This window comes from Mastigoproctus giganteus, chromosome 7, assembly GCF_048544385.1.
Source record: "Mastigoproctus giganteus isolate SK-2022 chromosome 7, ASM4854438v1, whole genome shotgun sequence".
Lineage (NCBI taxonomy): Eukaryota > Metazoa > Arthropoda > Arachnida > Uropygi > Thelyphonidae > Mastigoproctus > Mastigoproctus giganteus.
In genome coordinates this window covers 84,117,073-84,139,676 of record NC_143581.1, presented here as the reverse complement: position 1 = coordinate 84,139,676, position 22,604 = coordinate 84,117,073, and the positions used below count along the sequence as shown (strand labels likewise).

Genomic DNA, 22,604 nt, shown 5'->3' with positions numbered 1-22,604 from the left:
AATGTCTGGAGATCTATCTACTGATTGTCTCGAGTGAATTTGAGCATGGGAGCCAGGCTTTATAAGGCTAGGAGGTTTGACAGTTTGTGTAGATTTTGTCCGTTTATTTATTATTGGCGGCTGATATGTCAGCTTTCCATTTTCGCTCACCAAAGAGCAGAGGTCAGAGAGCATATGTGTGATATGTTTATTTTGGTTCCTCAGCGAGTAAACTTCATCCTTCAGATCCTCAATTTTGGATCTCAACTGGTGAATTAGGAGGACCAAGAAGTCTACGCTGTCTGACTGTAGAGGAGGGGTCGACACTGTAGCTTCGGCGTTAATTCTTGGAGATTCATCTTCGCGTTGAAAAGTACCTGTTGTGACTAGAGTCTGGTTTGAGGTGGAGGACACATTAACGACCGAGGCACAATTTTGATCATTAGTTTCCGGTGGAGACTTGGACCGATTAGCGCTGCATACACTGTGGTTGGCAATCCCATCAGGTAGTGTTCCGTTGACCACTGTTTCGTCGCATACGATGGTCATAAGTTCAGGCAAACCAGTATTTGAATGTTGAATGAGATCAGTTAACATCTGGTCGATACGGCTAGTTTCGGTCTGGGATAGAGGAAGTTCAGATACTTCAGCGTCTTCTCTAAGGCATTTATCACATGCGAACCTTCTCCGACGTAGTTTAGAAAGATGTGCGATGTCTGTTTTAACTGAGTGGGCACAAAAGTTTAATTTGCATACATGACATCGAATGGTTGGTTCCTTCCCGTCGCGGCAGGCTAGGCAGACGAATTGTTGCAAGTTACTCTGTTTCTGTGCCTGATTTAGGGTCTTTAAATTGCTTGGAAGTAGTGAACAATGTTCAGTTTTTTTAGTTTTTAATTCCGAGTAGTTTGTTTGCTCTGGCACTATTAAGCTTGCAGCTCTTATATTCGCGTTTCCAAAGAGATTACTGAGAAAACACAAGAAAACATAAATGGTTGTGACAGGTGTGCTAAGCACAAAAGACAGAAGAGAGGGAGGATTTCCCTAGGGAACTCAGTAGTGGCGATGCTTTCTAACTTGGTCAAGGTTGACTCATTGTCCACTTAAGCCTTCAGGGTAGTGGGGCGTTTGCTAAATTCTTGAGGGCTAAAGCGCTGTGCTTACATCGTAATGAAGAACTTCAAACGTGAGCAGAATAATTAAAAAAATCAGAAATACCTGTTTATTATATCACGAAGATGATACCACATCAAGCTTGAGCAGAGGAAGAGGAATTGATTGGTAGGCGAATCATTTCATAACGTCAAGTATAACTAATCTAAAACTGAATTAATATGAGGAGCGTAAACGAACACCACATGCCACAACTCGCGCACGCGACAGAACTCCTTCATGGGATGGACCTGCCATTGGAAGAGTTGCCATTTATTTGGGCATTCCGACCCTATTTCAGCTTTGCTAATTACAAACAGAGGCAGTAGCTGTCAGACTTACAATTGGGTTTTTATTGACAGTTTGCTCAATCTGTTTTCCAACTGGTACTGACATCCCCCAAACAGATAATTGCAATTACCTTCCCCAGTTTTAGTACTAGGGGATGTTAATGGGCATAGTAGCCTGTGGGGTAGTGCTGACATTAATGAAAGGGGATGTGTCATACAGTATTTTCACACAGATAATGACCTCTTCCTTCTAAATTTGTGAACCAACACATTTATGTGCATGGCTACCCGTATGTTTTCTGCCATTAATCTTTCTACTTTCCCTCCCTCCTTCCTTCACTTACTTGGAAGGTGGAGAAGAACCTTTATGGAGGTAATCCCTTCTCCGTGATAACTTCCTTACATATTGGGAGACAGTGTGTTCCTTTTAGGTTATCCTGTTGGAGGATTAATCGGGCTGACTGAAATGCCTTCTGGCATCTGACAGAGTTTAACATGATTATAGTTAGCAATAATGAAGACAACTATAGTTATCAATGATGTAGTAACTTATATTGGAAAGAATATTGTTTGCGCAGTTGCAAGAGTAATTCCAGAAACATCTGTCTCGTTGTTATCATTTGCAGAACAGAAAAAAAACCCACACAAGGAAGGTTAGGGGACATTCCAGCTTCATCCCACAACAACCAATCTCCTAGCCTTTAAATGTCCATGTAGTAAACAACATTTCAACATAATGGCAAAAGGGATTCACAGATATGCTTTACTTCCAATATTACCATTTCAATCAGAACTATGGTTGTCTGTGACAAATTATACAAGAAATTATAGAGAAAATACACATAGTGGATCTGTTATTGCAGATTCATCTTCAATAGATGGGTAGACATTTTCTAACTCTGTAACATTATTTTACTTGCCAGAGTTCTGCTCCTGAAAGAGAAAAATGAAAAACAGCAATTGAGCAGCTAGTCTAAGAATTTTAATCCTTATAATGGGCCATTCACTTTAGGAGAGTTAAAAACAGTTTTAACTCCCATGATTTTATGAGCTATTGGACCATATGATGTCTGTTAGGAAATGTTTAAGGGCCTTTCACTAAAGTTAGTGGATCACATGCTCCTTCTATATAACAGAATTCGTTGTAATTTAACTTTTGCTGCTTTATATAAAAAATATATTTCTATAAGGCTGCAAAAGTATTAAGTCATGAAGGAATGACCACTTTTTTGTTTACTACTATGAATATTATTTTGACTCAGTTGTAACTCTAAAAAATCCGGTATGCCTAAAAGTTGTAATGAGTTAAAAGGATTTTACACTGATCTTATTCCACTAAATTTGGCAAATAAGGATGCTCAGCATTGAAAAGTTGCTGCTCAAATCTAAACCAGAATGTTTTAGAAAATTTGTCTTTGACCTCACTTTGTGCAATTAGAATCAGGTGACTAAACTATTCATTTAAGACAAAATATCAGTGGTTTGGAGTTTTTTTTTTTTTTTTTGTGTCAATTTTTGTGATTAAAGTAATTAAATAAGTTATTCTGAAGTAGACTGATTACATCAAGTAACGATAGAAAATCACTATGTGATGTAATCAGTCAATCCATACTCCATAATTCTTTTTGTTTTAGGCAATGCCAATCAGATTTTTTAATCGAGGTTCAGGACTAAAAAAAATCATATTTTAATTTTAAAATTAACATTTTATTATTCACAATAGTAAACAAATAAAATAAAATAAAAAACCAGAACTTTTTTGTTCATTATTTTTCAAGAAACAATCCAGAAAATTTTGTTTATGAATTCTGGCAAAAACTACTCTCTAGTAATGCTTCTCTTTTAGCCATTGTTACTGTTTCGACATGATAAAATTTTTAAATGACTTATTTAATTTTAGTTTTTGTTTATTACAGCTTACATCAATAGTTTTACGAGATAATTTAAAGCTTGATCCTCCAGACTACTGTGTGTCCACACTCACTAATGCTCTAATGTGGAATAATGTATGGATTCATACAGCTACTAAAGAACAAGGCATTAGACCTCAGACAGGTATGTTTGTTGCATGTGTTACTTTATTTTTTATGTTTAATCCCAACAGAATTTTATTAGAATAAGTTTTTACCTGTATGGTAAAAGTTTATATTCCTTTGGAGCTCCTTGAACTCAATAGCTGTTCTATAGTGCTTTAGGAACTTATTGGCATTCACTGGATAATAGGGGGGGGGGGATTTGAATATCTGTTGGAATATCTATTTTTTTCATTTAATTTTCAAATTTCTCCCATATGATATTTACCTAATATTTCATTGGTAATTATTTTTTTATTGGAAAAGCCTAGCCAGTAAAAATTATTCAGAGTGGCATGCTCACGTGAAGCATCAAACATTGCAACACTTTTCAGATCATGACTGCTTCCATGTGAACTTGCACTGTTTATCACTTTACTGCCAAAGAAACATTGGCAATAATAATGTTATCAGTAATTTACAACCATCTCCTCCCAGCACAACTAAGGAACCTGTTGCTTGAAATTTTGTGTCATTCATTTTTCTAATGGTATTGACAGGAACAAGTTGTTGGCATAAATAAGTTCTTTAGATGATATTTCTATCAGTACTTCAATTAATTTTTTCTGATTTTGATATAATTGGAAAAGGAATTCTTCATATGCTTTATATGCTTCATATGCTACACTGGATAAGATGTATTTATTAGAAAGATATATAAAATAACTGACACTTCAATTTAAATATGCCATATAGCCTCCATAGATTAGGAGTGGGAGGGCAGTTGTACACTCTTTGAGTTGCCTGGGATTAAGCCCGTGACTGCTAAATATGGTCGATCTGCCAACCTGCACTGGACCAGCGTGGCAGATTCTCTCAACATGAACTGTTGAGGATTCATTTCTCTCAACATGAACTGTTGAGTTGGCTTCCATCCTGCAGTGGATTAATAATGGCTGCAGTTTACCTTTGCCTTTATGTTGTTTTGTTATCAAATTTGTTCATCGTTCACTATAAGGACTGAAATTGTTACATTCATTGTGCAATAATAGTCTTTTGGTAGTGCTCAAAAACTTAAATGCAGCCCGTGCTGCTTAACCAAAGGTTTGAGAGTCTCCACCTGCATGTGCTTGGTAGACTGGATATAGATTATTCTTGAATTCTATGGGATACTGAATATGCTATTTTATGTTTGAATATTATGGATCCCAGGGTCATAACATGCAGATTGCAAATGTGACCTCTCTCTCTCATTGTGTCACTTTTCCTAACTAAGTGTGTAAATCTGTCGTAGTAACTGTTTTAAGTTTGTCCTCACAGTGCCTTGCTGTTAACCCTTTGGCCATTTCATTTCATTTTTTTTTTTTTTTTTTGCCTTGTGTCATGGGATTACAAATAGGTTTTTTTTTTTTTTTTTTTTTATGAAAATGGCAAACACAATAGGTATTAGAACCTATTGTATTTAGTACCGTGTATGGGCTGAAGGTTGAGAAGATGAAAGAAGATGTTTGTTGACATTAGACTTGAACTTCTGCAGATTGTAATTTTCAGGAAATATGTACGAAGAAAGGTTGTTCCAGAAAACGGAAGTTGAATGAATACATGAGGAAGAAGAAAAGTTTGTTCTGTTAGTTTGAAGTTGGACAATAAAAGAATGTTGACTGGATGTGGCACATGTTCAGACTGCTTTGGAAGAGAGAGCAGAAATTATAGAAGCCACTTCAGAAGATAAGTGCCCACAGAAGTATCTATAAAAAAGGCTTGCAGCAGAAACAAAATGTCTATGAGATGGAGAAATAGCGATGAGTCATTAATTAACCTAACTGTTCTCTTTTGTTTGGATTGTAACAACCTGAGAGAGAGAGAGAGAGAGAGAGAGAGAGAGAGAGAGAGAGAGAGATGGGTTTTGGAGGCACTGCCCCAGATGTGGGAACAATATTTCATGATAGGGCAGATTTGTACATAGTGAACAGCTGTTTGGAAGAAAAGTAATGCCAAGAGCTAAAGAGAAAAACCCAGTTTTTTTTGTTGCAGAGGAAGCAATATTTTTTTACGTGCTTATACCAAGAGAGATTAGAAGTCATAATGGTCCCCAATAGAGAAATATGATCTTGCCTACAAATCAAAGTTTCACTTAAGATAAGCATAGGAGTAGAAGAATTATTTAATTATTTTTGAAAGCTTTAAGACAAGACTTTGTTTTAGAAGGATTGAAATGAAATAAGTTATCTTTGCCCCACTGAAGCATTATCTGGAGATCAGCATTTACGTAATTGGTAGTGAATATTCAAGAAATGAAGCTGTTTGTGCATGGCAAGGTTTCTCGAACTGGAAGATGCAATGCAATGTCCTATCACCTGCAACACTGTGGATAGGATTTCTGGTCAATGGAAGAAGGTCATTAATATGCAAGGGGAAAAGAGTGGGAGAAAGAACTGAACCTTGGGCAACACCAGCAATTGTGGAGAAGTTAGAAAACAGAGACCCATCTACCATTGACGCCTCCGTAGACAGTTGGGCAGGAGTAGCAGTGCGTAGCTCACGCTTCTTGATTAGACCTGGGTTCGAGCCGTTGACCACCAAATACGGAGGATGCAGAAAGTTCAGGGAATGATCACTGCATATTCCTGGAGGAATATGTCCTTAGTTGCCAATGCTCCTAAAAACCAAATAACAAACAAACCATCTACCATCACCCGCAGTGAGTGGTCAGAGAGAAAACTTGATACCCAATTACAAAAAACAGTTGGTAGACCATAAGATGAATGCTAATTTAGTAGACCATTTTGCCATATATGATAAAAAGCCTTTTAAATGTCATGGGAAACTGCTTGAGTTTCACCAAACTTTTCCATTGGATTTGTCCATACATGGGTAACATAAGTTAGAATATCACCAGTGGATAGACATTGAGAGAACCATACTGACAATTGTTGATCAGATTGAAGGTTTCTAAATACAGTCATTCCTCGTATAGCACGATAGTTGTGTTCCTAGAAACTCTCGTGCAATATAAACAACAGGCCCTATGGAAAAAATAGCATTAGGTGCCGACCACCCAAGATTGAACACACATTTGTAACCAAAACATTACCAAACACAATAAATAATCGTAATAAAATACTTGCGTATTTTATTACAACTATTATGTAATGAAATATTGCTAATGCTTTTGCTTCTATCGTAAGTAAACTTGTTTTTTGTTTGATTTTCTATCCAAACAGATGACAACCGTTCCATCTCTTCCAATTCTTTGTGTCTTTTCATCCAATGGATTTTAATTACACTTTGAGTTGTTCCTGCTATGAAAGTTTTTATTTTCTCTGCATTCTTTGTAATTCTCGCCGTTGCCTCATTTAGGTCTGTAGCACGCGCAATTTCACATTGTCTTTCATTTCGCTCAAAGCGTTTCACAATTTCATATTTTTTTCTCTATTGACAGAGGCGGACTGGCCATAAGCCTTATCAGGGAAACCCCGGTGGGCCGAGGACCATTGTGCTTTTGTCCATAAATGCTAGTGTGAGGCCACTACAAATTTTTCCGGGTAAGAATTTTTGACCCAGTCCACCTCTGTTTATCGATATTTCTTTTCTTTTTCTCTCTGAATCTGCAGTATCTTCACCAGGGCACTTCCTTTTCACACCTTTTAAGTATTTTACTCATTTTTAGGAGTAAAATGCTTAAAATACTTATAATGAGGCATGCTTGATTCACATAAACAAAGCTGTGCGTGTGTAGCAGCTGAATAAACAACACCGTAAAGGTAGAGACAACTCTATTAACACATCACTAGCTCACATTTTACAAAAGCACATTTCTGGGGGTTACTACCATAAAACAATAAAAACAATTTCCAGTTGCGTTCCTGCTAGTGGAATCTGTTATAAACTGGTAGTAAACTCTATCTAATTGCATTTGCGATAAGACTGATAGCTGGAATTTTACATTATTATGAGTGTCTCCGTAGCCAGGTGGGAAGGAGCAACAGTGCATAGCACATGCTTCTTGATTAGACTGGGGTTCGAGCCCGGCACCACCAAATATGGAGGATGCGGAAAGGTCAGGAAATGACCACCGCATATACCCGGAGCAATATGGCCTTAGTTGCTAATGCTCATAAAAACCAAATAACAAACAAACAACAAACATTTTTATGGTGAACTGCATTTCTCCTTCACTAATATAAAAAACATAAATACATTTTCAGAATCTTCTCTTCATTCCTATCGTGTTGCGTTCGGTTGGGGTGATTCCGCGTCTGACTGCCATTTCTTGTAAACACAGTCGTGCATAAGCGAATTCGGTTCATGTTATATAAGATATCATTCCCCTATTTATAAATCGTGTATGATTGAATTCGTGTTATACGAGGACTGACTGTAGTTTACAAGTTGGCAGTTAATTGACTTCTCCATTACTTTCGAAACAGTAGAAGTAAGTACAATGGGATGATAATCGGTTGGATGGGAGAGATTTGTCACCCTTTTTAGGAAATAGCTGGATATGAGCAAATTTCCAAGCAGAAGGGAAAACACCTCTGGAATAAGATAGTGAAAAATGGTGAAACAGAACAGGAATAATTTCAGGAGCACAGATTTTGAGAACAAGTTGAGATATACCATTAGGACCTGGAGCTTTCTTGGCATTAAGATTGTTCCAAATCCTCCTGACATCCTTTTAACAGAAGACCACAGGAGGCATTGAATGGAGTATACTGGCAATGGTGGGAGGTGGTTTACCAAGATTGTTAATGCATGAGTTACAGGAAAAATAGGATGCTAGCAGGTAACCTTTATCTTTGGCTGAATGGCAATAGATCATTCTGGTTTTGGCAGAGGTGGGAACAGAGATGGGCAGAAGTTGCAGTCAGTAGCTTTGGCAAGATACCAGAATGCCCGACTAAGATATGGGCAAAAAGCATGTTTTCTACACTTGGCCTGTGTGAAGTTTTAATTTCAATTGATTAATAACTACTTTACAATTGCGGGCTTTGGTGTAGGCAGAAAATGAACCTAGGGGTTTGGATACAATCCTATTAGGATATGCAATCTTCTTCTGTTAAACAGCCTTAGCACATTTATTGGAAAACCAAGATTTAGATAAAAGACAAGATTTTAAGGTGGAGTGTGGAATAAAGGATTTCATCCCTACAAGAAAAATTTCACTGACATGATCTGAGCAAACATTGGCATCAGAAGATTTGAAACGGTATTTTGACCAGAGAAAAATAAGAAAAGAAATCTCGCAGTTCATCCCATTTTGCATTCTTGTAGTGCCAAACAAAACGAGGGTGAGAATGGCCACAAAAGAAGCTCCATTGCACAAGAGACCATAAATTTGTGAACTGATGTGCCTAGAGGACCTCTCACCTCAACATGTACTTAAAAGGGTTGTTTGTGAGAAAAAGATCAAGCATGTTGGCTGCGTGGTTAGGATTGTCTGGTATTCTGCTAGGTAAATGAACAATCTGTTCAAGGTCATTTTTAATTGCAAAAACCTCAGTATCTCAATCAGCTGGGTCTGTATGACCAGAAAATAAAATGCAGCTGGAGTTGTGAACATTAAAATCACCAAAGAAAATTACCTCGCTGTTAGGAAAGTTGGACTGGAAGAAGTCATATGTCAAAAGTGAGGAGTCAAAAAGTTCCAAGTGATTAGTGGAGTTGGGAGAATGATAGAGGCAGCAAAAAATTTGACAGAATGTCTTAGAGAGATTTTAGCCAGCCAGAGAATATCGAAAAGAGGAGATTCCAAATTACTAAATCTCTGACAGATTATATCAGAATGGAGGATGCGGAAAGGTCAGGGAATGACCACCGCATATCCCCCAGAGCAATATGGCTTTAGTTGCTAATGTTCCTAAAAACCAAATAACAAACAAACAACCACCACAAGGAGGTGGGCTGGGCAGTAGGGGTATGAAAGCACTGGCTGGGTGAACTCTGCCAATCTGTAGCCAAAGCTACAGACAGGCAGAGCCCAGCAGAGATTCCCTATGTAAGCATTTGTGTTGGCATTCTATCCCACACTGATCAAGGGGTAAGCCCTGTTGGCCAGTGTCAGTGTCTGAAACCACGCTGGCTAACTAGCAGTGGCATGGTGTCTATTTGGGTAGGCAGTGGGCCACTATGGCCACCTGCCCATCATCCATGGGGGGGTGGGTCAAGTAGGCAATTTCAACCATTCATAATCCTCATTCTGGTTTTATAATGCTGTTTTGTTACATTTTCTGTTAGGTTATGAATTTTTTTTCTTTTTCTTTTTTTTGCACATCCATCTTCTCTCTCATGCTGGGGGGGGGATGAATGGTGTGTAGCGTACTTACTATAGTAAATATCTAATAATTAAAATTAAGTGGCTAAAGACTAAGGGTTAGTAAATATTTAAATACTTATATTAATCAATATGCGGTTTGGACCCTTTCATACTCAAAAACATACGCTCATTTATTCTGCTGGCATTTGTCTCATTTACTCAGTTCTTTACTGCACTGATTACCCCAGGCACTTCAACTTATTAATATTTTTCAGTTAAAGTGCAACCCCGGCTGCAGATCTTGCAAGCCACTGTGGGTGGGGGGGGGGATGCAGTGTCTGTGTGTGTGTGTGTGTGTGTGTGTGTGTGTGTGTGTGTGTGTGTGTGTGTGTGTGTGTGTGTGTGTGTGTTTAGTATATAGTTGAGATTGTGTTAGTATTTCTAATATATATATATTAGTAAATTAATAAGAGGAGTTTTACCTCAATATAGTACGTAGAACACTTCCGTATGATACCCTCCAGAAATTAAAACGGAAAAAACGAAAAAATTGACAACTTACCGGTACATTAAAGTAAAATATAAATAATCAATTTAACACAATTCAAAATCAATTAAAAATAATTAAAATTCAAATTAACGCAATTAAAAGAATCTAACGAAAATATTCAAAATGATTTTCCTTCCTGAAGCTGACAACGCTTTTCGACTGACTGTCGTGATCACAGGAATGAAAATTACCGAATCAGGCTAAACCTGCAACTTAAATAGTGATTATATGTATTTGCGCATGCGCGTAAAGGTCCACGCATCGGAGATCAAATATGGCTGCCGAACATTAACAGAATTCTCGTGTAATTTAATTTCAATGGTTTCTGCAATTAATAGTCGCGTATAATTACGTTGGACGTTAAGTATTTTGGCCTCGTTAAATAAAAAAGTATGCTTTTCGTTAATGGCATGAAAGGCTAATTCTGACGCTGCTGAACGAGAAGCACGAACTGAGGCTTCGTGTTGATTTACACGAATATTAAGAGAAAACCGCGTCGAACCTTGGTAAGACGAGTCGCAATCACCGCAAGAAATGTTGTATACCAGATCATTAATTTGTGTTGCGAACGCGGAAAGAACCGAGCGATTGTTCAGTATAGTGTGTAACTTCCGTATAGGCCTAGCTATAATTTTAAATTCGGTATCTTTAAAGAATCTGTTAAGCTGTTTGTGCCACTGTTCAACATATGGGACAGAAATAAAGTATTTTTTGATATTACTATTGTTGATTGGTGTAGTATTTTGTATCCTATCCTTAGATTGTACCCTAATTCGATTTATGGGATAACCCCTGTTTAAGAATCTGCTAGTTAATATTTGTATTTCTGAGTCCAAAGCAGAATCCGTCGTTGAATATTTATAGGCATTTAGAAATTGATTAAAGATAATCGATCTTTTGTAGGTGAACGGGTGATAGCTATTATAATGTAGAAGCATACCGGTGTTTGTGGGTTTTCGATAGATGCTAAATTGTATTTTGTTCGAGTCCCGGGTAAGCGTGAAATTTAGAAAGTTTAATGATTTTGTATCTGTATCTTCCCTTTCCAATGTAAATTTGAGTCTAGAATGAATATTATTAAACGAATGTAAAATGTCTTGGATAGTTCTACAATCGGTAATAACTAGAACATGGTCTAAATACCTCCCATAGTATGTGATACGGGGACGAAAAGGTGTCAAATGTATCTGCTCAATCGTTGAGAGATAGATCTCTGACATTAAGCCACTCAGGCTCAAACCCATTGGTAATCCAAAAATTTGTTTGTACACCTTGTCTCGAAAGGTGATGTAGTTAGCCTCAACTAACAGTTTAATTAAGTGAAAAATTTCCTTAATGGGCAGCTTCGTATAATTAATCGGTGTCGAGTTTTTATTTAACATATCCCAAATAATATCTAATGTGTATTCAACGTTTACATTCGTATATAATGAGGTAACATCTAGTGAGAATAAATTGTCATTGTCGCCGAGTCTACAGCCTTTAAGATTATTAAATAATGTATCGTAGTTCTTAATCCCAAATTGTATAACCTGTCTAAAAGGTTTTATAATGTTATATACATGTGTGGTCAAAAAAATAATGTGGTAAAAAGTAATGTGGTATTAAGAACTACGATACATTATTTAATAATCTTAAAGACTGTAGACTCGGCGACAATGACAATTTATTCTCACTAGATGTTACCTCATTATATACGAATGTAAACGTTGAATACACATTAGATATTATTTGGGATATGTTAAATAAAAACTCGAAACCAATTAATTATATGAAGCTGCCCATTAAGGAAATTTTTCACTTAATTAAACTGTTAGTTGAGGCTAACTACATCACCTTTCGAGACAAGGTGTACAAACAAATTTTTGGATTACCAATGGGTTTGAGCCTGAGTGGCTTAATGTCAGAGATCTATCTCTCAACGATTGAGCAGATACATTTGACACCTTTTCGTCCCCGTATCACATACTATGGGAGGTATTTAGACAATGTTCTAGTTATTACCGATTGTAGAACTATCCAAGACATTTTACATTCATTTAATAATATTCATTCTAGACTCAAATTTACATTGGAAAGGGAAGATACAGATACAAAGTCATTAAACTTTCTAAATTTCACGCTTACCCGGGACTCGAACAAAATACAATTTAGCATCTATCGAAAACCCACAAACACCGGTATGCTTCTACATTATAATAGCTATCACCCGTTCACCTACAAAAGATCGATTATCTTTAATCAATTTCTAAATGCCTATAAATATTCAACGACGGATTCTGCTTTGGACTCAGAAATACAAATATTAACTAGCAGATTCTTAAACAGGGGTTATCCCATAAATCGAATTAGGGTACAATCTAAGGATAGGATACAAAATACTACACCAATCAACAATAGTAATATCAAAAAATACTTTATTTCTGTCCCATATGTTGAACAGTGGCACAAACAGCTTAACAGATTCTTTAAAGATACCGAATTTAAAATTATAGCTAGGCCTATACGGAAGTTACACACTATACTGAACAATCGCTCGGTTCTTTCCGCGTTCGCAACACAAATTAATGATCTGGTATACAACATTTCTTGCGGTGATTGCGACTCGTCTTACCAAGGTTCGACACGGTTTTCTCTTAATATTCGTGTAAATCAACACGAAGCCTCAGTTCGTGCTTCTCGTTCAGCAGCGTCAGAATTAGCCTTTCATGCCATTAACGAAAAGCATACTTTTTTATTTAACGAGGCCAAAATACTTAACGTCCAACATAATTATATGTGACTATTAATTGCAGAAACCGTTGAAATTAAATTACACGAGAATTCTGTTAATGTTCGGCGGCCATATTTGATCTCCGATGCGTGGACCTTTACGCGCATGCGCAAAGACATATAATCACTATTTAAGTTGCAGGTTTAGCTTAGCCTGATTCGGTAATTTTCATTCCTGTGATCACGACAGTCGGTCGAAAAGCATTGTCAGCTTCAGGAAGGAAAATCGTTTTGAATATTTTCGTTAGATTCTTTTAATTGCGTTAATTTGAATTTTAATTGTTTTTAATTGATTTTGAATTGTGTTAAATTGATTATTTATATTTTACTTTAATGTACCGGTAAGTTGTCGATTTTCTCGTTTTTTCCGTTTTAATTTCTGGAGGGTATCATACGGAAGGGTTCTACGTACTATATTGAGGTAAACTCCTCTTATTAATTTACTAATATTATTATCAACGTAGAGCATATTGAGTATTACAGCTCTGATTCATACTATCTAATATATATATATATACAATATTGTTAACTATGTATTCTTGCAGCCAGTTTTGTTCATTTCTTCACTCATTCTCATTTACTATAACATTCATTCATTCTCTCTCTCTCTCTCTCTCTCTCTCTCTCGCTGGGTCACACACTGGTTATGGACTGTTGTTTTGCTGCGGTGGTTGTAATGCCCATCTCTGGATGTTGCTACACATTTCAAAAAATTTTTTTTGTGAAACTTCTAAAGCTTTATAATTATTTTCTTCTATTACAAAAAAGTGTTCTTGTCCCCTGGGTTGGAGGTCAGCTTCTGCTAGTAGTTGGGTCTTCAGTATATCATAAATTACACATTCATAGAGAATGTGTACCCAGTGTTCACTTTCACCACAGGTACAGTTTCAGTTATCATTCAGCCCTAAGGAAATTAATTTTGCATTTAAAGGAGCCATGACCTCTCAGTATAAATGTTGTAAAAAGTCCAGGGGCTAACCACTTTGGTAGCTTTGGGCTAACTGGCAAAATCCTTTGGGTAACCAGACCTCTGGTTTCCTGCTCCCAATTTGTTTTACATAGCTCATGGAGCTTAGTGGGCATTCTATTTCATTCAGCCTTTACGGTGTTGGCTGTGTCTGGGCTGTCCCCAAAAATTCTGTGGGTATGCCCTTTTTTAAGTATGTAGTAAAAGCCTATTTTGTCTATTTCCAAGTAAAGTGGCAGAGCACCAGCCAGCACCTGCAGTGCTGGTGTGCTCAGATTACAATATGCTCTGGTGATAGCGAGAAGTATTGTTCTCTGAATCATCTCTAACGTGTTCCCGTTTCTGACTATGGCTGTGCAGGTAAACCACACACTTGCTCCATAGGGGATGGTAGGTAAATCACGCACCAGCTCTATAGGTGATAACAGATAAGAACTCTCCTCGGTATATGATTGCCAGGGGTCTTCTTTTGAGTCCCCAGTCAGCCCAACTGATCAATCCTGGCAATTTTGCCTGCATAGTTTCTCACTTTTTTTGCAATGGGAATAAAAAGTTTTGAGTAATAATTTTGAATGATTTGAATGAATAATTTTGAATCAAAAATAACTCCTAGGCTGCAGATCTTGCAAGCCACTGTGGGTGGGGGGGGGGATGCAGTGTCTGTGTGTGTGTGTGTGTGTGTGTGTGTGTGTGTTAGTATATAGTTGAGATTGTGTTAGTATTTCTAATATATATATATTAGTAAATTAATAAGAGGAGTTTTACCTCAATATAGTACGTAGAACACTTCCGTATGATACCCTCCAGAAATTAAAACGGAAAAAACGAAAAAATTGACAACTTACCGGTACATTAAAGTAAAATATAAATAATCAATTTAACACAATTCAAAATCAATTAAAAATAATTAAAATTCAAATTAACGCAATTAAAAGAATCTAACGAAAATATTCAAAATGATTTTCCTTCCTGAAGCTGACAACGCTTTTCGACTGACTGTCGTGATCACAGGAATGAAAATTACCGAATCAGGCTAAACCTGCAACTTAAATAGTGATTATATGTATTTGCGCATGCGCGTAAAGGTCCACGCATCGGAGATCAAATATGGCTGCCGAACATTAACAGAATTCTCGTGTAATTTAATTTCAATGGTTTCTGCAATTAATAGTCGCGTATAATTACGTTGGACGTTAAGTATTTTGGCCTCGTTAAATAAAAAAGTATGCTTTTCGTTAATGGCATGAAAGGCTAATTCTGACGCTGCTGAACGAGAAGCACGAACTGAGGCTTCGTGTTGATTTACACGAATATTAAGAGAAAACCGCGTCGAACCTTGGTAAGACGAGTCGCAATCACCGCAAGAAATGTTGTATACCAGATCATTAATTTGTGTTGCGAACGCGGAAAGAACCGAGCGATTGTTCAGTATAGTGTGTAACTTCCGTATAGGCCTAGCTATAATTTTAAATTCGGTATCTTTAAAGAATCTGTTAAGCTGTTTGTGCCACTGTTCAACATATGGGACAGAAATAAAGTATTTTTTGATATTACTATTGTTGATTGGTGTAGTATTTTGTATCCTATCCTTAGATTGTACCCTAATTCGATTTATGGGATAACCCCTGTTTAAGAATCTGCTAGTTAATATTTGTATTTCTGAGTCCAAAGCAGAATCCGTCGTTGAATATTTATAGGCATTTAGAAATTGATTAAAGATAATCGATCTTTTGTAGGTGAACGGGTGATAGCTATTATAATGTAGAAGCATACCGGTGTTTGTGGGTTTTCGATAGATGCTAAATTGTATTTTGTTCGAGTCCCGGGTAAGCGTGAAATTTAGAAAGTTTAATGATTTTGTATCTGTATCTTCCCTTTCCAATGTAAATTTGAGTCTAGAATGAATATTATTAAACGAATGTAAAATGTCTTGGATAGTTCTACAATCGGTAATAACTAGAACATGGTCTAAATACCTCCCATAGTATGTGATACGGGGACGAAAAGGTGTCAAATGTATCTGCTCAATCGTTGAGAGATAGATCTCTGACATTAAGCCACTCAGGCTCAAACCCATTGGTAATCCAAAAATTTGTTTGTACACCTTGTCTCGAAAGGTGATGTAGTTAGCCTCAACTAACAGTTTAATTAAGTGAAAAATTTCCTTAATGGGCAGCTTCGTATAATTAATCGGTGTCGAGTTTTTATTTAACATATCCCAAATAATATCTAATGTGTATTCAACGTTTACATTCGTATATAATGAGGTAACATCTAGTGAGAATAAATTGTCATTGTCGCCGAGTCTACAGCCTTTAAGATTATTAAATAATGTATCGTAGTTCTTAATCCCAAATTGTATAACCTGTCTAAAAGGTTTTATAATGTTATATACATGTGTGGTCAAAAAAATAATGTGGTAAAAAGTAATGTGGTATTAAGAACTACGATACATTATTTAATAATCTTAAAGACTGTAGACTCGGCGACAATGACAATTTATTCTCACTAGATGTTACCTCATTATATACGAATGTAAACGTTGAATACACATTAGATATTATTTGGGATATGTTAAATAAAAACTCGAAACCAATTAATTATATGAAGCTGCCCATTAAGGAAATTTTTCACTTAATTAAACTGTTAGTTGAGGCTAACTACATCACCTTTCGAGACAAGGTGTACAAACAAATTTTTGGATTACCAATGGGTTTGAGCCTGAGTGGCTTAATGTCAGAGATCTATCTCTCAACGATTGAGCAGATACATTTGACACCTTTTCGTCCCCGTATCACATACTATGGGAGGTATTTAGACAATGTTCTAGTTATTACCGATTGTAGAACTATCCAAGACATTTTACATTCATTTAATAATATTCATTCTAGACTCAAATTTACATTGGAAAGGGAAGATACAGATACAAAGTCATTAAACTTTCTAAATTTCACGCTTACCCGGGACTCGAACAAAATACAATTTAGCATCTATCGAAAACCCACAAACACCGGTATGCTTCTACATTATAATAGCTATCACCCGTTCACCTACAAAAGATCGATTATCTTTAATCAATTTCTAAATGCCTATAAATATTCAACGACGGATTCTGCTTTGGACTCAGAAATACAAATATTAACTAGCAGATTCTTAAACAGGGGTTATCCCATAAATCGAATTAGGGTACAATCTAAGGATAGGATACAAAATACTACACCAATCAACAATAGTAATATCAAAAAATACTTTATTTCTGTCCCATATGTTGAACAGTGGCACAAACAGCTTAACAGATTCTTTAAAGATACCGAATTTAAAATTATAGCTAGGCCTATACGGAAGTTACACACTATACTGAACAATCGCTCGGTTCTTTCCGCGTTCGCAACACAAATTAATGATCTGGTATACAACATTTCTTGCGGTGATTGCGACTCGTCTTACCAAGGTTCGACACGGTTTTCTCTTAATATTCGTGTAAATCAACACGAAGCCTCAGTTCGTGCTTCTCGTTCAGCAGCGTCAGAATTAGCCTTTCATGCCATTAACGAAAAGCATACTTTTTTATTTAACGAGGCCAAAATACTTAACGTCCAACATAATTATATGTGACTATTAATTGCAGAAACCGTTGAAATTAAATTACACGAGAATTCTGTTAATGTTCGGCGGCCATATTTGATCTCCGATGCGTGGACCTTTACGCGCATGCGCAAAGACATATAATCACTATTTAAGTTGCAGGTTTAGCTTAGCCTGATTCGGTAATTTTCATTCCTGTGATCACGACAGTCGGTCGAAAAGCATTGTCAGCTTCAGGAAGGAAAATCGTTTTGAATATTTTCGTTAGATTCTTTTAATTGCGTTAATTTGAATTTTAATTGTTTTTAATTGATTTTGAATTGTGTTAAATTGATTATTTATATTTTACTTTAATGTACCGGTAAGTTGTCGATTTTCTCGTTTTTTCCGTTTTAATTTCTGGAGGGTATCATACGGAAGGGTTCTACGTACTATATTGAGGTAAACTCCTCTTATTAATTTACTAATATTATTATCAACGTAGAGCATATTGAGTATTACAGCTCTGATTCATACTATCTAATATATATATATATACAATATTGTTAACTATGTATTCTTGCAGCCAGTTTTGTTCATTTCTTCACTCATTCTCATTTACTATAACATTCATTCATTCTCTCTCTCTCTCTCTCTCTCTCTCTCTCTCGCTGGGTCACACACTGGTTATGGACTGTTGTTTTGCTGCGGTGGTTGTAATGCCCATCTCTGGATGTTGCTACACATTTCAAAAAATTTTTTTTGTGAAACTTCTAAAGCTTTATAATTATTTTCTTCTATTACAAAAAAGTGTTCTTGTCCCCTGGGTTGGAGGTCAGCTTCTGCTAGTAGTTGGGTCTTCAGTATATCATAAATTACACATTCATAGAGAATGTGTACCCAGTGTTCACTTTCACCACAGGTACAGTTTCAGTTATCATTCAGCCCTAAGGAAATTAATTTTGCATTTAAAGGAGCCATGACCTCTCAGTATAAATGTTGTAAAAAGTCCAGGGGCTAACCACTTTGGTAGCTTTGGGCTAACTGGCAAAATCCTTTGGGTAACCAGACCTCTGGTTTCCTGCTCCCAATTTGTTTTACATAGCTCATGGAGCTTAGTGGGCATTCTATTTCATTCAGCCTTTACGGTGTTGGCTGTGTCTGGGCTGTCCCCAAAAATTCTGTGGGTATGCCCTTTTTTAAGTATGTAGTAAAAGCCTATTTTGTCTATTTCCAAGTAAAGTGGCAGAGCACCAGCCAGCACCTGCAGTGCTGGTGTGCTCAGATTACAATATGCTCTGGTGATAGCGAGAAGTATTGTTCTCTGAATCATCTCTAACGTGTTCCCGTTTCTGACTATGGCTGTGCAGGTAAACCACACACTTGCTCCATAGGGGATGGTAGGTAAATCACGCACCAGCTCTATAGGTGATAACAGATAAGAACTCTCCTCGGTATATGATTGCCAGGGGTCTTCTTTTGAGTCCCCAGTCAGCCCAACTGATCAATCCTGGCAATTTTGCCTGCATAGTTTCTCACTTTTTTTGCAATGGGAATAAAAAGTTTTGAGTAATAATTTTGAATGATTTGAATGAATAATTTTGAATCAAAAATAACTCCTAGGTATTTTAGTTTTGTACCATTTTTCTGTTTTTTCCATTAATTTTAATTTGAGAGGGTCTCCTTGGGTTTCCTTTCAAAAGTATGGATTTAGTTTTTTCAGGTGATATCCTGAGCATGGCATTTATGCCCACTCCTGCAGTTTCATGAGGGTGGCATTTGTTCTTTGCTCTAGAACCACTCTTGTGTTTCCTTTTACAAGGAGAATCAAATCATCTGCAGAGGCTAGGCCTAGATTCAAGGCCAGAAATTCATCTAGAACAGTGGGGCTCAAACATTTTTGATTTGTGGTGCACTTCATGTACAAAATTAAAAATATATTAATATATTTTAAACTATGAATAAAAATAACTTAAACTATAGAAAACTATTACTTACCTTATTTTAATAAATTAAGCATGGTCATGGGAGGCATGAGCTTGTTCTTTTTTGCAACCTTTTCAATATCATGACATATATGAGATAAACATACCCTCATTTCATCTTCAGTGCATTGGAGTCTTTCTCTTTTTTTGCATTTATTGTTAGTTAATAAAGAAATCCTAATTCACATAGGTATGATCTAGAAAACTATATCAAAATGGACAAAGCTTTTTTAGCTACTGAAAGATATTCTTCTCTAATGGAAATTCAAAATTTTTTGACAGAAACCTCTTCATGTTTTATTTTTTGGTGCAAAATTGCTGGATATAGAAGCCAGTTCTTCTTCTTCAGATAATTTCAAACAAGCATCAAATGGAATTTTTATGAACAGGTTTCGAACCCAGTCATAGTCTTCTACATTTAGCATTAGCATTAGTAGAGGCATTTGATGCAAGATAGCAAGCTTATGCAGCATCAGCCAAAAAAAAAAAAAAAAAAAAACCACTTCCACTTCACCCCTCTGTTCGTTCAAAATACCTGTCCAGCTGAGCCTTAAACTTATTTAGGCTATCAACCTCCACCACAAGGGATGGAAGGCTGTTCCACCAACCAACCACCCGCTGGCTAAAGGCAAATTTCCGCACGTCTATCCTACATCTGTCTTTCCTCAATTTGAATTTATGCCCTCTCAGGTGATTATTCTGAGCGAGAGGAAGAATCCCATCAGCATTGAGCATGCTCAAACCATTCAAGGCTTTATACACCTCTATCAGATCACCCCGCTGGTGCCTAGTCTCCAGACACTGTAATTTGCAAAACGTAAGCCTTTCTTCGTAAGCGCACCCCTTTGTTCCATTCACTAATCTTGTTGCCCTTCTCTGTACTCGTTCCAGCAGCTCTACATCCTTCTTGAAATGAGGCCTCCAGACCTGTATACAGTACTCTAGGTGTGGCCTGACCATCGCCTTATACAATGGAATAATCACCTCCTTATCCCTGCTGGAAAAATTCCTGTATATCATTGACAATACTCCGTGAGCTACTCTTGCAGCCCGTCTGCACTGCTCAGAGAACTTCATATCTGCCTGCACAATCACCCCCAAGTCCCTTTCATTCTCTACCACTGTCAGTGTTGTACCATAGAGTTGATACGTTGCTCTGGGGTTGCTGTTTCCCATGTGTAGTACTTTACATTTGTCAATGTTAAACTTCATTTGCCACCTCTCAGCCCATCTGCTCAACCTTTCCAGATCCTGTTGCAGAAGCATAGTGTCAGTAGTGTCCTTGACAACCCTGCCAACCTTTGTATCGTCTTCAAACTTGGACATTAATCCCGATATACCATCATCAATATCATTTATAAATACAGAAAACAATAATGGACCCAACACTGAGCCCTGAGGGACTCCACTAATAACATCAGTCCACGATGAGCAGTGTCCATTGATTACCACTCTCTGTCTTCTCCCCCACAACCACCCCTTTATCCATAGCAGCAATTTGCCTCCAATGTCACACTGCTCCAATTTGTGTAGCAGTCTTCCATGTGCAACAGTATCAAAAGCCTTTCTAAGATCCAAGTATATAATATCAAAGTTATTCCCTGCATCCAGTTCTTTTGTGACTGCATCATAGTATCCAATCAAGTTGGTCAGGCAAGACTTCCCCTTAACAAAACCATGCTGTGTCTGAGCTATAACTGAAGTCTTGTCTAAATGATCCTGCAGTGCGTCTTTAACCAGTGCCTCCATTAATTTTCCTGGAACAGAAGTCAAGCTCACAGGTCTATAATTACTTGTGTCAGCCTTTGATCCTCCTTTGTGAATTGGGGTCACATTTGCACATTTCCAGTCTATGGGTACCTCCCCTGAGTCCAAGGAAGCTCTCATAATTATGGCTAAGGGTTTGCTTACTTCCTTTGCTGCCTCCTTTAATATAACTGGATAGATCCCATCCACCCCGGGTGCCTTTCTTGTGTTTATCTTCAACAGTTTCTCCTCCACTTTACTCCCAGTTATTTCAAGATTCTGTAACTTACTGCTAGAGTTGAATACACCTCTGGCATTCCCCTCGCTGAATAACTCCTCATGTGTGAATGTCGATGCAAAATATTCATTTAGTTTGTTAGCCACCTGAGCAGGATCATCAACACTTGACCCATCAATATCAAGTGGACCAATCTGATTCATCCCTTTCCTTCTAGAGGCCTAGAGTTTACATAAGTAAAGAACTCTTGGCTGTTTTTCTTTGCATCCCTCGCCAAGGATTTCTCGTAATCTGCCTTCGCCTGCCTAACCTCCTTTGTAACTTGGTTGCATATCAACTTGTATCTATCATAGGCTTCTGTGTCATGTGTTAATTTGTAAGTATCCCATGCATTTTTCTTCTCTGCCATATGCCTCATTAGTTCATCTGACATCCATTTTGGCCTAAACCTTGAACAATATTTCTTAGTTGGTATGTAAAGCCTAGTAGCTTCCAAGATAAGTTCTTTGAATGCTTCCCATTTTGAATTTGCTGTTGGTAACATCATCAGTTGGTCCCACTGTATAGAATTTAAATACTGTTTCAGTCCATCGTAGTCGCCTTTACGGAAGCAATAACCCTTCCCTTTACCCCTAATGGTAGTTACCTCTTTGAGTAAATCCCACTTCAGCACACTGTGATCACTGCCACCTAGTGGTTCATTTATCTACAGATTCTTGATGCATGAAGAATCACTGCTGATAATCAAATCAAGAGTATTACTCCCTCTAGTTGCCTCCCGAACATGCTGATGTAGAAAACAATCATCCAATAAATCCACAAAAGCCCTGCTAGTGTGTGAGTATCCAGCCCCCAAATTCCAGTCAATATCTGGGAAATTAAAATCTCCCATTATAAGACACTCTGATTTACTGGCCCACTCTATTTCCCTGTACAGTTCCTTATTATACTTATCAGAGTCATTAGGCCTATAGCACACTCCTACTCTCAATTTTGATCTCCCAATGCTTATGTCACACCAAACTGACTCCACACTGCACTGTCCAGCGATGTCGACTGGCTTCACTTCCTTGGTTTTTATGTTTCTTAACTA

General features: G+C 37.2%; 1 protein-coding gene across 1 annotated transcript in view; it reads left to right on the top strand.

The window, feature by feature from the left end:
• The window catches only part of nonC (serine/threonine-protein kinase Smg1), a 1,411,261-nt gene that overhangs the window by 554,283 nt on the left and 834,374 nt on the right, over nucleotides 1-22,604 (top strand). The window contains exon 29 of the mRNA XM_090378365.1: nucleotides 3,338-3,476. Coding sequence (XP_090234491.1) covers nucleotides 3,338-3,476 — 139 coding nt within the window. The remainder of the gene's footprint in view (nucleotides 1-3,337; nucleotides 3,477-22,604) is intronic.